The sequence below is a fragment of the Metopolophium dirhodum genome, chromosome 9 (genome assembly GCF_019925205.1).
Source record: "Metopolophium dirhodum isolate CAU chromosome 9, ASM1992520v1, whole genome shotgun sequence".
In the NCBI taxonomy this organism is placed as follows: domain Eukaryota; kingdom Metazoa; phylum Arthropoda; class Insecta; order Hemiptera; family Aphididae; genus Metopolophium; species Metopolophium dirhodum.
In genome coordinates, this window is record NC_083568.1 from 32719910 (window position 1) to 32739900 (window position 19991).

Genomic DNA, 19991 nt, shown 5'->3' on the forward strand with positions numbered 1-19991 from the left:
AACAGAAACAAAACAAACATCAACTAACCAAAACATTAAATAATTTGAAAATTCAAACCAAAAAAAAACGGAGATGCCCGAAAACGATTTTTCCAGGGAAATATTGAGGAGTCAGTAAGAGTTAAAACCTGATATAGAGCACTGAGTGATCTCAGATGTGTTCTTGGCGTGATTATGTCAAGTAATTATAATATTAAATTATATATTATCTCACGGTTAATATTTTAAAATACCAATATTTCAGTGAAAGATAACTTCCATGAAAACGGTACGACTGAAGGAAAACTGCAAACTGTACAGCAGAAACTAATTTAGGATCTGTATAGAAAAATGTGTACAGATCGAAGACCGTCTAATTCAATTTCATTGCGAGAAGCAGCCCGCTCCTTTTCTAATTTAGGAGGACAGGGATATGATCGGTGAATTGTACAACACAGGGCGGCAAAACCAGTAAATGCAAGTGTAGAAAAGCAGTCTGAGTATGTAATTCCAAGTGCTATGATTCTAAATCTTGTGCAAATAAATAGGTAATAATAAAATTATAATTTATAATAAAAAATAAAATGATAATATTTATTAATTTTTTTTTTGTTATTCTATCAAAATATTAATAGTAAATTAAAAATCATTTAAAAAAAAAATCAATCAGTACTATAAATAATTATAAATAGGTAATAATAAAATCATAATTTATAATTTATAAAAAAAAAATATATATATTAGTTGGTAAAAAAAAATGTACACATTGCCCTGTATTCCACATTGCCCGTGACATTTACATATATAATTGTATAGTAAGTATAGGTAATATGTGGTATGTAGCTAACCTATATATAAAATATATTTTCTAGTATTATCAAATGATCAATAAAATAAAATGTGTACATCAACTTGATTTTTTACGTATAGGGACCTAACGAGATAAAAATAATATGTAAGCTATTTTTTTTTGTTCATATCTTGCGTAATAACAACGTAGATTGCTCTCGAACATGATCTAACTATGGCAGTTTGACATAGACACACAGTTTAACTGTAAAGTGTAGAATGAATGCAGGAGAGTTGTCACGTCATTTTCTGTGAAATGGATCACTTAAAAGGTCGTGTGGCCGTGGTAACAGGAGCTAGCGCCGGCATCGGTGCAGCAACTGCTATTAAGCTAGTCAAGGCTGGCCTTACGGTGGTGGGAATAGCTAGGAGGCTACAAAGACTTCAGGTACCTAAATTTTATTATATTTTCTTCATCAAAGACCCCACAAAAATTCCCTACATTTTACACAAAAAATCCCTTTACACAATTCAAGTATATCATAGCTGATAATATATATATATATATATATATTTCTTCTGTCCGTAAGTATTCGAACTCCTAAACAGCTGCACCAATTTTTATGAATTTTTTCGTGTGTTCTTGAGTGGTTCCCTGAATGGTTTGGATTCACAATTGGACCCGATAGGCCCAATCCGGGTAGGTTGTCAAACAGGGATTTTGAGATTTACGATGGAAATTTTTGTTTATAAATCACTATTTTTTAAACACAATTACAGTTTTACCTAAATATTTTTATTTTCCTTAAAATGTCCGTTAAATAATTACCAAAATATAGTTATTTGTTGTTTTGTATGTTATATCTAACATTTTAATAGTAAGCATCATGAAAAAGAAAAAGGTAAAAATTAAAAAGGTGCACAAGTGAGTACCGTTCCGATGTACAGTAGTTGTTGAGCATGTCGTTACTCGTTATAATGGATGTGTTATAATATGTTTTGAATTCAATGATAAAACATTGTATACGAAAAATGATCCTGAGGGGAGACCTATAACACTTCTATACTAATTATAAATTGTAATCAAATTTAATAGGTAAAAAAAATAATTTACAAAATTTAAAAAATTTCTCATGGCTATAAATACCTCAAAAAGAGTCAAAATAGTTGAAAAATTTTACTATATACCTATGTAAAATGATCATTTTAACATTTAGTGAAAATTTTAAGGGTATTATTATTAACTTATAGGTTAAACAAAAAAAAAATCAATTTTTTCAAAAATTGGTTTTGCGTAAAAATTATCACTTTTTAACACTTTTTTGTTTTTCTTGTCGCTGTCACAACTACTAGGAATTTGCAATTTTTACCTTTCAATAGTACCAAAAAAATTCTTTTTCTATCAGAAAAGATGCTGTTCCCGAAAATTGGAGCATTTTTACTACCCAAACTGTTGCTGACAGACACACATCATTGTAAAATCAATACATTCTTTCGCTCTACTAACCTAAGTTGATTACCAAAATCTACACTTTTTCTTTGTTATCAATATTGAAATAAACGTTTATCTTTCTCAATTAATTTGTTATCAATAAAATTAGTAAAGGATGTACATATAAAATATTGATTTTTTTTTTTATAATATGAGAAGCTTAATCTTATCAAGTATGGGGTACTGCAGCCCCTGAGCCCCGCTGTACACGCGGCCCTTGATGACAAGTGAAGTTGGTTCAATTAAATTACCTTCAGTTAAAAGTTAAAATTTAACAAAAACGATTTAACTAGATAATTTAAAGTTAAGATAGAAAATAAAATTAACTTAACTCAGTCAAAAAGAAATTTTTTTTCAAGGTACAATATTTTTATAAGTCATTAACTGCCCTATTATTTTGATTTACACAGAGATTTACCAATAATATATAATAAGAAAATAAATGACCAAAATCGAAATAGAGTCACCGTATCAGACATCAGTATTGTCTAGCTGGTTCCACATGACACGAAAAGAAAATTAGCTTGATGCACAACAATGATAATTAACTATAAAAAGTTAAGCTACAACAATAAACATTTTAACTGAATAAATTAAAACATAAATAATTAACTAGTTAAGCTAAATAAAAATAACATATATATATATACATAGACGTATATATTATACTTTTATACTAGCTGATCCCGTGCACTTCGTTGCCCGTTAAATGTACCAACTCTATATGACTCAAACTTTGTTCAATTCACCATTTAATATTCGGTGTATGTTGTTCAAAATGTATCTTAACTTTTCTGTTGCCTGGAATAAAAATTCTGATTCGCAGCAATATATTATCAGGTAGGCAATCTACCTGCGGTAGATCGCGGACCCCGTGCTGTTTGTACGTAACTGTATGATTTAACTCTAAAGTATCAAAGTTATACCAAGTTTGTCATTTTTACTTAATTCCACCTACGGTAGATTAATATAATCAATTAATACAAAATCCTAACCTAACCTAACCATACTAAAATCCGATGAATAAAAAAAACCAAATTTTACCCTTTTAAAGTTAGCCTATCTTCTTCCCAAAGATCTAATCAACACAAATATTCATTTATATAATAATAAAAATCAACAAATATGCCCGATTAACCAATAGCAACCAATATATGATACACTATTATTATTTTAATCTGCAACAATAAACTAAATTTTTATTTTATTATTTAGTTTATTTTTTTCTGGACAGATGTCATCATTGTTGAATTTTTGATATCCAGATTTCCTACTTTCCCGGTAGATTTTCCTAAAATTTTATTTCATAAGAACCTTCTCCGTGATATAATCTTTCGTTAAAAAAAAAATCAAGAAGATCTGATGAGTAGCTCCAGAGATTAGCCTGTAGAGAGATTTTCATTTCACATTTATATAATTAGGTATATTATGTATACTTATATATAGACATTTGAGATTTTGTTTTTTAATAAACGTCGATAAAAATATTTTTTCTCTGACAAAAAGCTTAAAAATGTAATACAAGATGCCTCATAATTAGTTTGTGCTTAAATCAAAACATCTAAAAAATATTTAAGAATTTTTTCATTTAAACGTTTGAGGTTTAAATTTGGATTAAATTAGATATTTGTTGAATAATGATTCTAGTTTTTGCAATTCAAAAATAGTAGGTATTCAAAATAAACACATCATACACCTCAAATTTTAGCATCCTTTAAAATACTCCTTTTATAATACTATTATGGTATTCCATATATTTATTGCTTACATGGATACTAAACTATAATAAAATTATACTTTAACATTTTTTAGGATTTGAAAAAAACGATGGAAGAAAAAAATTTCAGTGGTCGGTTTTTTACAGTGGCATGTGATTTGACGAACGAAACAGACATATTGAACGCTTTTAAATGGATTGACGAAAATATTGGTGGTATACATTTTATGATCAACAACGCCGGAATAATAAGGATATCTACAATTTTAGGTAAGCTGATAATCATTGTGACCTCTCAAGGGAAAAATATATGTATTTTCCATTCAATTGTCTGTTTCAAAATGTGACACGTATCGAACGGATCAGCGATCTGCCCTAAACAATGTATCATTTATACCATCTCCTCCAGCTAATACGGAGTAACCAATATGTCTTGCCTCCATCTCAATTTAAAACTTATAAGGCATTTAATAGGCACTGACGTACTGTTGCCATAAATATTAAAATTTCCATCCTTCAATTACACTATAATAATTGTTACTAATAATTATTTTTATATAGTCGGAATTATAATATTTTTAATAGATAATTGTCCATGCACAATTGTATTTTACAGACGGTTTGACAGAACATTGGCAAGAATTAATTGACTGTAATGTAATAGCACCTACAATTTGTTCGAGGGAAGCTTATAAACTGATGAAGAAGTATAACGTTAGTCATGGGCATATTATACAAATAAACAGGTGGATAACATAAAACATAACTATTATCATTGAACATTGATTACACCTACATATACTATTATTTACATATACTATACTATTATACTTATGCATTATACATATTATACGCTATGCATAATCAATGCTATATTTTGGATTGATATTTACATGTTCCCGACGTAATAATTTAAAAAAACAATTTTATTATGTTAAATATTATCAACGGCAGAATCTCGATATAAAATATAATTTGAACTGTGGGCTGTAAAGGGTATAAATTAATATAGTCTGTAGATATCTATATGCAGGTACTGTCTGTTCTTCTGATCTTCTCTCTTTGTATTTTTAGATTCTGAGCGGAGCGAGGGATGTAATGGTTTTACAATGATGTTTATTTCTTTTTCTTTTTTATTCTGTAAATACTTTTTCTTCCTCTAGACTTGCTCAAAAGTATCACGTATAGCATCTTTTCTGAAATGTTCTTGAGCTGGTACTTTAAACAGGTCATTTTTCGATTTTCGAAACGCTACTCGAAAGAAAAACGGTTAAAGGAGAAAAAACGTACGATTTCACGATTTTATAATATTAAATAATTACGGACGACGTTTCCTACCAGAAATATTGCTTCAAATTAAAAATGACAAGAGATATTTTTTGTTGTATTTCGGATTTTGTTACTTACGGTTTAAAGTTCAGTTTAGTTTCAGTTTTAACCATTTTTGAGCTATTTAAAGACATTTTATTTTGCGAGTTTTTTTTTTGTAATTCGATTAAAAACATTCGTAAAAACTCGAAATTTGGGTTGTTTACTTATATTAGCCTTACCTAGACATGTTAAAATTTTCAAAACATTTGAGCGATTTATGAGCTTTTTATTTTATTTTATATTTTTTTTCATTTTTATGATATTTCCTAATTATAATTATATAAATTACCTATTTTTATAAATCGTTCTTAAGCTGTTCTTAAAACGCTTTGTTTATCTCCATAGAAACGAATAAAATTAAATAAAAAAGATTCCTTCGTCCGCTCAGAATCGTTTTTTATCGAATGCAATCATTGCATTCAAATCGAATACAGTAAAATTACACTATCCTGTCCGAGGCCCGAAGGGACGATGGACAAACATCCACCACCGAAATGCGCTGACCTACTTTTTTAAATCGGTTTCAGTATAACGGGCCATTCGTATTCAATTAATCCGGGCAACAAGATGTACAATGCGTCCAAACAGGCTCTTAGAGTGCTGACCGAAGGCCTCCGTCACGAATTGGCTGTGGCCGGTGATGGCCACATCAAAGCTTCCGTGAGTTCGTTCACCTATATTCAGTGGTGTATACTTATACAGTTATGCACTTACATTTGGGTGACCTTATGACTGACCAAAAAAACCATTTCAGAAAAAAATTACACGTTCAAAAAATGTCAGGATGGGTTTTATCTCTCCCTTCGTTAGTACGCCACTGCCCATTTGTAATGCTATATTATAGCACTGCCATTGATTATAATTACTATACTAGTATTATGCTAGCACGCTTCAGCGCTTGTATATTGTTTACGTGAATTTATAATATGCAGTGATGCTATAATAGTATAGAAATATTATAATTGTCTATAATTATACGGTAGTTTGAACGGGCAACTCGTTGCTAGGACGATGAGAAATGTCATGCTAAACAGTCAAATGTATCCGTGGAGTACTGGACCTTCATAATTACCTAATGTAATTTAATAGAAAAAAATTGGTATTCGGTCGAAAACTGAACGGATCTGCAACAGAGTTATGACTTCTGAACTCAAAAGATACGTGTGGTTTTCAATTGCAGGGCTACTGGCAGCATTTAAATTTTTGATATTTATACATGTATATATTGGTTTACTTCCGCGGGTAATATGCATTATTAACCAATACTGATATGCCAAAACTCGAAACATCTATTTTCAAAACGTGATTTATAGTTCAACTCCTATTGCTGCAGCAGTGTATATATACATATATATAGTACCACTTTAATAATGTTGGTATACTGCAGCATGTTAAACGTCGGAATTTTACGATGTGCAATATTTTTTGGTACCCTGTAAACAAAATTATTTCATTAATATTATTTTATGGTTCGTCGCAGAGCATCAGTCCCGGTTTTGTTGACACAGAAATATTTGATGCGGCTAAACTGTCGCACAATAAAATGAAGCCGTCGGATATCCTGAGTGCAGAGGAAATGGCCGATATGATAGCTTTTGTAATGTCAGCCGGACCAAATATATTGGTAACTAAAATTTAAAATTATGCATTCCTTAAAATATCGCCTGCATTCAAACGTTGCCTTTGGATGTTGTTACTATATATGTTAGGATGTTAGGTCAAATTTAATTACTATTTATTACATTCGCATCAAATAAGTACATATATTTTTTACAGATCGCTGAAATGATTGTGTTAAGCCAAGGTCGTTGCATCCAATCGTACCCACGTACATAACATCAAACTGAAAAGGCATGATTCTATATATATAATATGTTTGATTATTAAATATGATCACATCATAATAATGTGTAAAAATGAATCCATGTACCAATTGAGTTTTAACTTTATCAGAAAGTTCTAGAAATTATTATGTTTATAATTATTTTATGGCTACTAAAGTCGTTTACAGTTTGCGTTCTAATATTATTAAATACTAGCAGGTGTTACACGGTCAAGTTAAGTCGGTTTTAAAAAATGTTTACAATATTTAGATTTGATAGTTTTTTTATATATTTTATAATTTCATACTTATAAATATTTGATTTTCTAGATTTTGAATTAAATTAATTTTGGTGAATTCAATATTTTCAATGTCATTTTCTTTAAATCTATAGAAATTATATTAATATTTTTTTTCTAATTTAATTATTAACTATCAATTTTTTTTCCTATTCGCTTCATATCAATATCAGGATGTATTATTATTTGTGATGCATTTGTTAAAACTAAATTTTACTGGTATTTATACTATCTAATTTCGACGTTTCTGATAGTTATTATATCATTTGTTTTCCTTCAAACTTATTAATATTTTCATTCCACAAATTTAATACAACCTGCAATTAATTTATAAATTATTAATATTAATATCTAGTAATTTACTGACCGTATTAAAAATTATTGTCTGTTATCATTTCTATTTATGTTTTAAAAATAGACTAATGATTTATATATAATAAATTAATACTATTTTTAATCATTCATCAATCAAAAAGATTTCTTGTTTTTTTATGTTTCACCATTTGAAGCAGATATTTCTGTTAGTTCCTTAAGGTCATTAATTATGTGGATTTATAACTTTGTTTGAATATTTTCACTGGTATAATATACTCGTTGACCATTTTCCAAGTGCACTGAAAGATTAATTACAGTTTGATATCGATCATGTATTTAAAAACCTAAAATTCTCCAAATTGCTTCATTATTACTTACATGATATGTAATCTACCATTTTTGTAATTTTCAATTTCGTATTCATTTTGTATTGCAAGCATTGTTTGATCACTTCCTTTATGTATATATTTCAATATATATATTACCGCATAAACAGAACTACATAATTTAACATTTATATGAGCTTTCATGACTTTCGAAAGAAATGGGCAGTTCGGAACGACCCATATTATTTACTTCGAATGATATTTATTATTAATTTTCATATTTATTTTAGTCGTGAATCCTCTATATTTTGTTTTAGATCTTCTTCGATATAAAGGATATCCATTAGTATCGGTTCTTGTATCGTCTAATAACGAACGAGGATATTTATATTTCACGCTTTTTGATCCAACAAATAATATATTAACATTTATAGAAAAAAAACTAAAAAATTGAAAATGTGCATAAACAGCTCGAAAACAGCCAAAATATTTTCAAAATTTTATCAAGTATAGCCTGTATAGAAATTGATAAAATAAACATAATTATGATATAAATTCCAGTTACACCTAAGTTATTGAAAAACAACAAAATAAGAAAATCGTTCTACGAGACTTTATTAATTTACGGGAAAATATCCGATATCTAACTTCAAACGCTCTTAAAAACTTTATTTGAATTTCCTTTGGACATTTTTTTTTTTAAAAAGAATAGACAAACTTATGAAGAATCTTGTATTAAACGTTTGTTTTTTGCTTTTGCAGGCCCACTTATGAATTATCAAAGCACAAATGCACAATGTAACTTTTAATTGTAACTTGTAACTTTTAAACAAAGTTACAGTAAAATATGTAACTATAGTTACAAGTTACAAAATTAACAGAGTTACATAACTTAGTTACATCATACATGTAACTATGATATGCCCAACCTTGATAATATAATATAGTATACTCTATGATTATGACTGGATTTTCGACGCTGAGCATATACTCGTATAAGGTTTAATGTCTATGACGCCAATACACTGTGATAGGTACGATCCACAGAATAGATGAAATTTCATCTATTCTGTGTACGATCTAAGGTCCGGAAACGTTTTGGACCATAACGGCAACGCCATCTACCGCTTTGGAAAAGTCACTCATTTGTAACCGCTAGTAAGCGCGATCACTTACAATTTGTATCATCATTTCAACCCTCATTGAATCGTTTGTGTTATTTTGTTTTATTTTTATTTATTTGATGGGCGGAAGCCCACTTAAAATACAATGCAGTATTTCACTAGTATTTAGTATTTACATTTTTCAAAAATATACATAATATGAATATAATATAGTATAGTCATATTATAGCATATTAATGGGGGCTGACTTTTTGGGGTTTTGCGGCGCTGAAGCCCCCCCCCCCCCCCATTACTCATTTCATGGGGTGCAGAAATTAATGAAACAATACGTAATATTAAATATTAATATATTATACGTAAGCACCCCATGCAATTTGGAAAACCCGGCCTCACTTTAATGTAGTTTATGGGATAAAAAATAAAAACAAATCTGTAATTTGGTTAAAGTAACATAATGTGATAACTGATAAGTATGAAATAATATCTGTTTTCAAATAACATAATATCCCGTTCCGTGTTTTCGATGAATTTCTTATATAGGCTGTTTCTGTAGATTATGCGATTAGCAAAGAATGTGTTGGTTATCAAATGTACCTACGTGTTTTTTTAGATTCTGAGTGAAACGATGAATGTATTGATTTTACAATGATGTGTGTTTTTTTTTTATTTTTTTTTATTTTTTTTTTTATTTTTGTGTCTGTGTACACGATAAGTAGTCGAAATAATGCTTCGATTTTCGACTTCAGTATCTTGTTCGATGGGAAAGTGAATATCGTTGGTGCATTGGGGAGGTCAAAATTTTAATTTCCCAGTAGTTTTCAAAAGCGATGTGAAAAACAAAAGAAAAATTAAGGAAAAACGGGAAGGAAACAAAATCGATTTTGGTTATTGGTGTAACTCTAAAACAAATGACCGTAGATGCATGAAATTTTCACTGGTTGTTTATATTAGCATTTTCTATACACCATAAAATTTTCCAAATATTTTGACTCTTTTTGAGCTGTTTACAGCCATTGTCAGTTTTCAATTTTTTTAGTTTTTTTTTCTATAAATATCAATAAAATTTTATCTATTGAGTAAAAAAGCTTGAAAATTTAATAGAAGGCTCCTAGTTTATTGTTTCAAAGGCAGATGAAAAAAATTTAAAATCCTTAGTCACAGTTTTTAATTATAAGCATTTAAAGTTCAAATTTTGACAAAATACGGAAAAATCACGAAAAATAGCAAATTATTTTGATGAGAATTCATAAAAATTTTTCTTTTTAAATCTAAGATTTGAAAATGTAATATAAGATTACTCATAAGTTTGTCTACCTTTATCAAAAAAAAAATGTCTAGAAGAAACTTAAATTAAATTTTTATGAGCGTCTGAAATTTATATTTTTACAACATTTGATATTTACTCGATTTCTCATGTAACGATTTTTTTATTTTATTGTAATTAAAAAACGAATGACTGTAGATACTTGAAAATTTCACTGAATGTTTATATTAGCATTTTCTATACGCCATACAATTTTGAAAATATTTTGACTCTATTTGAGCTGTTTACAGACATTGTCAGTTTTCAATTTTTTTAGTTTTTTTTTCTATAAATATCAATAAATTTTTATTTGTTGGGTAAAAAAGCGTGAAAATTTAATATTAGACTCCTGATATATCGTTTTAATAGCAGTTGAAAAATATTAAAAATACATTTGCACAATTTTTTTTTATAAGCATTTAAAGTTCAAATTTTGACAACATTTATCAAATTTATAACTTATTAATTATTTTGTGGTTAAAAATTTATAAAATGTTTAACTTTTATGGCTAAGGATTGAAAATTTAAAACAAGGCTCCACGTTAATAGGTTATATATAAATTACTTTATTCACAATAATATCATCAAATATACTTGGTAATATCATAGGGTGACTGACCGTTTTCGCTCAGAATCGTTTTTCTTATACAATGATATTATATCATTGAATTCAAATTTAACACCATCCATTACAGTGACCCACTTGTAACCTACCGTACAGCAGAGCGACATACACTTATCCACCTTTTTTTTGTTGATCGTACTTTGAAGCAGAAGATTTCCTCTAATCATCAACATCGAGAATGGTTTCTGGTATCAATTATTTTTGACCAATTTTATTATTTTAACTTGTAATAATCGTAGACTACCAGCTGTATAATTTCCTTAAATATTTGGAACATAATTTTCTAGACATAATACAATTTGCAAGATATTTTTACTCTTTTTGAGACTTTGCAGTTTTAAATTTTAGACTTTGAAATCCTCATTTTTAGGTTTTTTTTTCATTTATTTTGATTAATGTTTGTTTCACGGTTAAAAAAAAAAGCTTAAGCATTAAAAACCCAGTTCCTCTTCTTTTACAGGAGTTCCAGATTGTTCATCATCTTATTTGCCTGTAATCAAAAAGGTGATATCTATATCGTAGATATTATTCGTTATTATTCTTATACCCATTTATTTATTTATCGACTATCACCTCTGGCCACTGTAGAACATTGAGTTTATTTTGAAATTTTACTACGTTTAATTGACAGTTGTTTTAATTGAAGCGATGTTAATTTTTTTTTTTTTAAGTTAAACATTCATGTAATATAACGAAAAGAATATTTTAGGGACCATCAAAAAAATTAGAATATGACAGGGCATGCAATGAGAAGTAGAAACTCGCTACTGAAAGCAGACAGCCGTGCTGGAACAGAATCAGGTACGGAAATGACCAAAAATGAGGTGAGGAGATATAGATCATTTTTTTTTTAAAAGACGTAGAAGTATTAGGTAGGACCAATTAGGAAAATTTTGGCGCCAAATAGTGCTAGTTGGAGAATTAATTGTAAGACGGGTCCTAAGATCCCCCCCTAAAAAGAAAAATTTGATTTAAAAAATACCAAATGTTAAACTATTGTATTAGTATTATTATATTATATTTTATTGTTTTGTATTGTATTATTTTATATTCATAGACTAAAATTGTAACACAAACTGTATTTTGAAATATTAAAATTTGTTCTAATTTAAACATAGTAATTTGTTATTAACTCAAAATTAATATCAGTTGAACCTAAATCCTATTAAATTATAATTTAATCCCCTAATTAACCCTTCCCCCACTCCCCGTTAGTACACCACTGTGAGTGGCAATATTAGAACCTAAATATTAATGCAGCCCTTTTGTAGATTATTACTTATTAGTATGCATGCATACTATGGTCTATGGTGCACCTGCATATTATGTATATGTATACATATATATCCTCATGCGCCATGGATCCACCTATGCTGGACTTACTGCATATATTATACAAATTAGTTTAGAATTTGGGTTTCAAAAAACCACTATCAATAACTGGTTTTATTTACCAACGTCCAAAGTTTAAGATAATATTTGAATCACGAATACTAGAGAATAGGAATATATTTGGACTTTTGTCTTCATGATGTTAATGTACCTCAGTTATATGACATGGTAAATGGTAATATTATCAACAATGGAAATATTATCAACATGAAGAAATATTGAACAGCCGGCGGTCAGTTAATAAGTCATAGGTAATAAATATAATATAATTAATATTATAATTATGACAATAATTTTGGTGGTCGCATGCTATAATGATTAGGTGATAATAAAATAATACGGTTCTAAGATATACAAATCATGTTCACTGCTTTGAAAGTATGTGTTAAACTTGGATATTTCATACTTGAAGTATCTGCAGACATGGAGTTATTCAAACATCCTCACAAACAATAGCGGAGTTTTTTGTTAAAATTTAAGTATAATAGCTGAAATGTATATTTAAGTCTTAAATCATTAACTGAACATACATATAGATTATAGACATATAGTCGATGCTGAAATTACAGTCATACTATGGTTTACCATTCACATTTCAAAATATACCACCTATATGGCTAAATAATTTTCAACTATTTTTACCAACATTAATAGTATTAACTTATTCACAGTTCTCACCATTTTATACGGCGCAACTTTTTTAAATATGTGTTAGGTAGGAATCTAGTTAATTTTTGTCCCCACATAGTTATTATATCACTAAGTTAGGTTGAATATTCTTATTCACAAATTCGCAAGTTTCATTTAAAACTTCTTCCGCAGCCTCGCCGGTTTATTTGAAAATTATTTAACTACATATAGTATCTGCAAATATGAAATGATTTTAAAGTGCTTGCGGGGCTTAGTACCCGAAAATTAAACAACTGTAATTTGGTTCATATTAATTGATTCGTTCAGTATACACTGATGTTGGCCATCCACCCCTAAAATTCACCGCAACGATGGACAAATCTCCGCTTATGAGTAGTTACTCGAATTGTCTTCGCTTTAATGTTGGACCCATAGTCGTGGCCACTAGCAATGGAACTCACCAAATAATTTTGTTAAAGATAGTAGGTACCTATAGTAATAGGATTGATTTCATACAAAGAACGTTTTCAAAAATTTACTCTTATGGCCAGATCTGCGGTATTGTTCTAAACACGCCCATGGTTAGATTGTTAGAACGTTTATTAATTGGCTTATCTAGATTGGGATATTATACTCCACATAGTAGTTTAAAACATAGATTTTAATGATTTCGTACTAATATATTAGCACTACGTTTATTATATAATTATTACAACTTACAAGAATTAGACAAACAATATTGGACACTCCACTATAAATTACTGTTTAATTAATTAATTGAAAACGTCACGTCGTCACATTAATTGTCGTCATAAATGATTTTATTAATGATTGTTTTTATTTTCATGTACACAGTTAAGTAGGTATTGGTTTCAATTTTCATCTTGAAAACTTAAATGTTCTAACAATAGTCAATAGCTTACTATCATAGCTTAAATCATGTAAAAATAACAGTTTTTAATAAATTATACATATTATAAGATTAACTAATAAATACCTAAACTCTGTTTTGTTAGAAATACGTTTTAATTAATTTTAGTAATTTAGGAGTTAAGGCACACGTTCAGGCAGGGACCAAAATTGTGTATAATACGACACACTTTGTGTAGTACGAAATACTAAATGTGTAATGGCCTGTAATAACAAGTAACTTTTTTCTTCATTAATTGAAAAATTATTTGATGTTACATTGTGGAATAGATAGATAAGAATTTTAAATATTAATAACCATAATTATTATTATTAAATAAAAATATTTCGAATGATCGATACGTTAAATAATACAAATAATTATCAAACAACAGCTAATGAATGTAGTTACCTATTCGTTTAAAAGAACCAGCAACATAGGTATGTTGTTTAAAATCGTGATATAAAATAAAATAATATTATTGTTAATGTTTGAAAACTATTTATTTTATATTAATTTTTTTAATGATAAGTATTCCTAAACCTTGTATACACAAGGTTTATAATTAAATATTAACAATGTGGTAATTAGTAATTACACTAATTAGCTTTTAAAAAACATTTGATCAATCAATTTCATGTGATTGTGAGTAATATTGTAGTCAGGCGATCATTTTTCCTAGAAACGGGGATTTTTATTTCGAATTTCACATATTATTATAGTTTAGTGCATTTACTGTAAAATTATGTATCATACCTAATTAATAATCGTACCAATAATACCGACATAAATCGTTTTATTGTGATGTAGTCTGTACTCTGTAGATAAAGAAAAATAGAAATTGACTACTGCGTTTATGTGTTTATGGATTAAATACACTTTTTTTAGGGGGGGGGGCAAAGCCCCCTCACGGTAACTCCAAGTTTAATATAAAGTGTGTAGTAGGAAAAAATTTTTATTTTAGCCTCTGCGTTCAGGCTTTCAGATACTCATCTTCTTTATAGTCATCGGTTAACCAGTTAATACAATGTAGTGTACCCAACACATTTGTGTAAGGCACCTTGTAAATGTTTTTCACAGATGACAGAAATATTGATTAGAAAAAATTGTAATCTCGGTGTTATTTGAATGCACACACTAATTCAAAACAAAATTCTTCTATAGGTATTTATAAACACATATTATATTGGCTCTCTCCCGTAAACCACCGCGTATAAAAAACACTAAAAATAAAAATCGTAATAGGTACTGCAAAATTATATTATTACCTATCTACTGTAAAATAAACCACGACTACATAAGTGCACCGCACGTGGACGTCGTTAAGATAACGACGAAATGTGTCGATAGCGCAATGCATCTCTCGAAATAATAAATTTAATAATAAAATGTACAAAAATAAGAAACCAACGATTGCTACAATGTGGTCTGGGAGAGCAGTACCACTGGGCTCACCCCCCCCCCCCCCCAAATACGCCACTGGATAATGCATACTAGTCGTTTACCCATTCGTGCCATATTATATTAAGGCCTATTTTTTTTTTATCATTTTTCATATTACACACAAAACTTAAACACAAACCGGTAGGTCCAACAGGTGGATTGGCCCGTCAATAAGTCTTTTTCAAAAAGGACCATTCAGTTATTTTTGTACACACCCTTGTTAGGTTAGGTTAAAATAATAAACTACACAGGTGTTCGTAAGCGGCACTTGGAAAAATATTATGGGTGCAGAAATTAAAATATATTGTAGAAATGCAATATGTAAATTGAAAAAAATGGCATTGGTTAACCAAAATTGTGTTAGACTATAGGTACATAATAGTAGCACTAGGTACTACACTACTACAGATGAACGATTAATTTTTATTTTGCCACTTCACATCCTGTTTACTACCAGACCTTGACCAGGAGAGCAATTGCACCCCTATGGCCGCATGCCTCATATGTATATTAATTAAAAAGTTATCGGATATCGTGGTCAAAACCATATTATATCCACACAACCGATGACCAACTAATTAACTAAATAATCTTGCCCTCTATGCTGGAAACGTTCAATAAACATTTGTCAAACGACAACGAAAACACTATTATCTAACTAGGCTTTGAAGGAGTATTAATAAATACTTGAATATGTAACCCAATTTGGGCAACCGTAGATATCAACATTCAACATAGAACAATGATAGATTTTTGAGATAAACTAATGAATTTAGGATTAAGAAATTACAATATTTTAGATCAAAATGAAGAACAAAACACAATCATAATATAAAAAGGCTTAAATCATTTTTATTTGACATAATTATAGATATTTCATAAAATATTTAATAACAAAATAATCATATAAATTACGATATCGAATAATATTTAATTTTTTTCACATATGTAAACAGAAAATATTTTTATAATAAGTTACATAACCTAAATTTTTTGAAATTTCAATAATACGTTTAAAACAATAACAATTCGTATATATAAGATTAAATTTCATTTAAAATAATTGTTACTTTATAAAACATTGTTTTCCTTTTATAAAAATATACACATAATGCAAATACATCTACAAATTAACATTTACAAAATAAATTATAGTATTTGTATAGTATATAATCTTATTCATAATATATAAATATTAGTCAAGGTTCAATTGAGCAAGAAGTCGGTCCTTATAGGAGACTTCATATATATTTTTTTTTTTTATTGACAACATATTAGATAAATTATTATAAGGCACGTAATACAGAAAAACCTGACAGCACCAAAAAAAAAAAAAAATTGTAGTTTACGGAAGACAAACAAATTTTGAGCAATCTTTTTGAACTTAATTTTTTGGCACATATTTTAATTGCTCCATTGAGCCATTTCAAATGAATTCAAAAGTTTTATTTGATACATCTAGCCTTAATATAGGAACTCTAACAAATAAATCTTAACATGTTATTATATTTATATATTTTTTATGTATACCTATTATATTTCATTTTTTTTAGAATAATTATATAAGTTGTAATATATATTAAAAAAATCAAATTTTAAATGAATGTATCTTTAATAATTTAAAATAATTTATAGTATCAAGTCTTTTGAAAATGGTTTATTGCAAAGTTTTATATGGTTAATAAATAACTTTTTGCTCCAATCCTATACTATTTAAGTAGTTAATATACATATCTTAAGTGTTCTAAAGTTCAAACAATACATTCTTAATTGATATGGTTTAATATTCCTTAACAATTTAGAGAACATACTACAGAGTGAATCTGTACAATATTTTAGTGTCATTTTTATATATAATTCTCATAAATTGAATTGAAAAAAAAAATAGAATCATATTCATAATATAATATACAAAAACATAAATACATTTATTTCTTTTCCAACCATTTATATAATTTCAATTCCCTGTACCATGGTATCAAATATATTGATGTTAAACTAAAAATTTCAATATAATGGTACTCATATTAAATAACACTTCAAATATCTTTTCTTTCAATTCAATTCAAACAATTACAAAGATCATCTGAAAATTTCTTCATATTTATTGATACTTACAGTGCAAGAATAACAAGCGTAACCCATGTGAACACATAGGTATTTATACTGAACTTGGAAACCTGTAGTCCTGTTTGTTCCAATGTTGAGGGTACGATATGTCCAAAAGAGAAGGTTCCTTTTGTTCATAAGTGCACACCTTCAAATCTAACGAACAAGTCAGTCTTTGGGGTACAGGTCGCTCTACATAGCACGGTGGCCTGTAACAACACGGTGGCCAACAGTAGAACATCGGATAATCAACGTAAGGATATCTGATAGGGCTGACATATAAAGGTCGTTCAGTAGACGTAACTGGAGCCAAAGGTCGCCTCTTGCACGGATCGAGATCCTCTTCTTCGCGTTTGCGCTTAGTGAGATCTAAGCAAGTGGTAGACAAATCAAGAGCTGAGTCTTCGGTGTCGGATAAGTCTTCGACATTAATATCACTGTCCGAACCCGATGTAGTATCTACAATGGCCGCAGCAACAGCGACCGCTGTTACAGCAGCAGCAGCAATTTTTGGGGGTTTCGGAGCGCCGGAAGCTTGTTGCACGGCCAACCGCAGGCTGTTCTCTGTCTGCAACCATTTCTGTATCTGACGGCGGTGAATACCGTACTTGCGGGCCGTTGCTCGCTGGTTCCCTTGGCAATCAGAGTCTTGTCGATATGAATCCAACACCTATGTAAACACAAAATCAATAAAATTAATAAAAAAATAAAGAAGGATGATGTTGGAAGAGCAGAATTCAACTGGTATTTCAACACAGATAGAAGCGAATGGGCATGGTATGTTTTGTGCAAGCGGCAGTTGTAGTGATGTCGAAGACGAGTGAGTTTTGGTCGATGGTTAAGATTTTGCGCGGCAACAAAGGCGCCTCACGCGGAGACGGACCGCCGTGGACAGGACGAGGCGGATTTGCGGGAACGACGGGATGGACGACGTTAACGCCGACGGACGAGCGCGGCGTCGTATTTTTAATTCGTTTTGGCACGGAACCCAAATGACGGTGGCGGTGGCGTGAGCGAGTAAAATCCGGTGAAATCGAACGGTCCCAATCGGCGATGACCGGACGGATGAGTGTGCGGGAGCGGTAGAGGGGGGGGGGGTGGTGGTGGTGGTGGTCCGAACCGTAGAACGTGTGAAATAGTAATGTTGCGACTTGCGAGTGATGCGAAATATGAATATAATAATGGACCGATTATGCTATAATATTATATAAAAACCAATATTTACCTGCAACTTGAACTGTGGCGGAAATATCCTTCTGGATCCGACTGGCGCCTTGGGCCGCTTCTCTTCCACCTTGCCGACGGGTTCGTCCGGAGCGCCGTGGGCCATCTTGTCGGTAAACACTGCGACGTTACACGTTACGAAACGATATTATAAAAATATAATATTTTGATGCGAATTACAACGCAACCGCGATGGTTTTAGCCGTGTGAATAAAACGCAATAGTATTTTTATATAGTCTATATTATGTAGAAATAACAAAAACGCGTGTACTGTATTGTCGTATTATTCTATTTACAACAATCGTATTACAATAAATATAATTTATATAAAATATAATAACAATATTATATTATATTTCATATATCGCCCGAAACATCACACGATTAACGCGGCGGCGAGCGACGACGACGTACGAAAACGGAAAATAAAAAACGATCAAACAGAGCGGTCTTATACTGTTGTTGTTATTATTATCATCATTATTATTATAATTACGTTAAATATAAATAATAATAATAATAAATAATAGTATTAAAAACGAAAAAACAAACAAACAAATAATAAGCAAGAGAGTCTTGCCGACGCTACGGACTGCGTGCGTGTGAGTGAGTGAGTGAGTGAGCGAGTGTGCGGCGGCGGCGGCAACAACAGCAGCAGCAGCAACACCAGCGGCAGGAGCAGCAGCAGCAGCGTTGTAGGTTTTTCGAGTAGTGTGTTGTAGTAGACGCGGTGGCGCTTGCTGGTACAAAAATCAGTGCCAAGCTGTCTGTGTGCGTGCGCGCGCGTCGCCGTGCCGTGCGTGTGCGTGCGGGCGCGCTTGTGCGTGTGCGGCGTTGCATTCACACAAGTCACCCCCCCCCGACCGCCCGCCCGCCGAGCCACAACCAAACGGTCGTCGCCACCACCACTGTCGTCCGCCCGTCCCGCCTCCGCCGTCCACCCATCCCCGCCGGACGAGAACCGATTCTTGACTCGCCGCCGCCGCGGTGTGTGCGCCTCGTCGGCACGGACCATCCAGCCGTGTTGGCGACAAAATACGCGAGACTGACGAGTCGTCGCAGCCGCCGCTACCCCGCGCGCCGTTCGACCGCCACACCGCATGACGGCCGCACGTTTTGG

At 30.7% G+C, this 19991-nt stretch overlaps 2 protein-coding genes across 2 annotated transcripts; one reads left to right on the forward strand and one right to left on the reverse strand.

Annotated features, from left to right (window-relative positions):
* The first annotated feature begins 766 nt into the window (after nucleotides 1-766).
* LOC132952646 (farnesol dehydrogenase-like) lies at nucleotides 767-8808 on the forward strand. The gene is made up of 6 exons (XM_061024998.1): nucleotides 767-1216; nucleotides 4073-4247; nucleotides 4594-4723; nucleotides 5876-6008; nucleotides 6829-6972; nucleotides 7125-8808. The coding sequence occupies exons 1-6, from the start codon at nucleotides 1052-1054 to the stop codon at nucleotides 7182-7184; spliced, it is 807 nt and encodes a 268-aa protein (XP_060880981.1). The 5' UTR covers nucleotides 767-1051; the 3' UTR covers nucleotides 7185-8808.
* Nucleotides 8809-16369: 7561 nt separating this feature from the next.
* LOC132952729 (uncharacterized) lies at nucleotides 16370-19615 on the reverse strand. Its single transcript, XM_061025130.1, has 2 exons — nucleotides 18872-19615; nucleotides 16370-18316 (listed from the first exon to the last, which is right to left on the reverse strand). The coding sequence occupies exons 1-2, from the start codon at nucleotides 18974-18976 to the stop codon at nucleotides 17699-17701; spliced, it is 723 nt and encodes a 240-aa protein (XP_060881113.1). The 5' UTR covers nucleotides 18977-19615; the 3' UTR covers nucleotides 16370-17698.
* Between the last annotated feature and the right edge of the window lie 376 nt (nucleotides 19616-19991).

Coding starts and splice junctions, on each gene's coding strand:
- LOC132952729 (XM_061025130.1), bottom strand. CDS start 18,976: ATGGCCCACGGCGCTCCGGACGAACCCGTCGGCAAGGTGGAAGAGAAG. Junction 18,317..18,871: donor CGCCACAGTTCAAGTTGCAG/GTAAATATTGGT, acceptor GTGTTTACATAG/GTGTTGGATTCATATCGACA.
- LOC132952646 (XM_061024998.1), top strand. CDS start 1,052: ATGCAGGAGAGTTGTCACGTCATTTTCTGTGAAATGGATCACTTAAAA. Junction 4,724..5,875: donor CATATTATACAAATAAACAG/GTGGATAACATA, acceptor AATCGGTTTCAG/TATAACGGGCCATTCGTATT. Junction 6,973..7,124: donor CAGCCGGACCAAATATATTG/GTAACTAAAATT, acceptor TATTTTTTACAG/ATCGCTGAAATGATTGTGTT.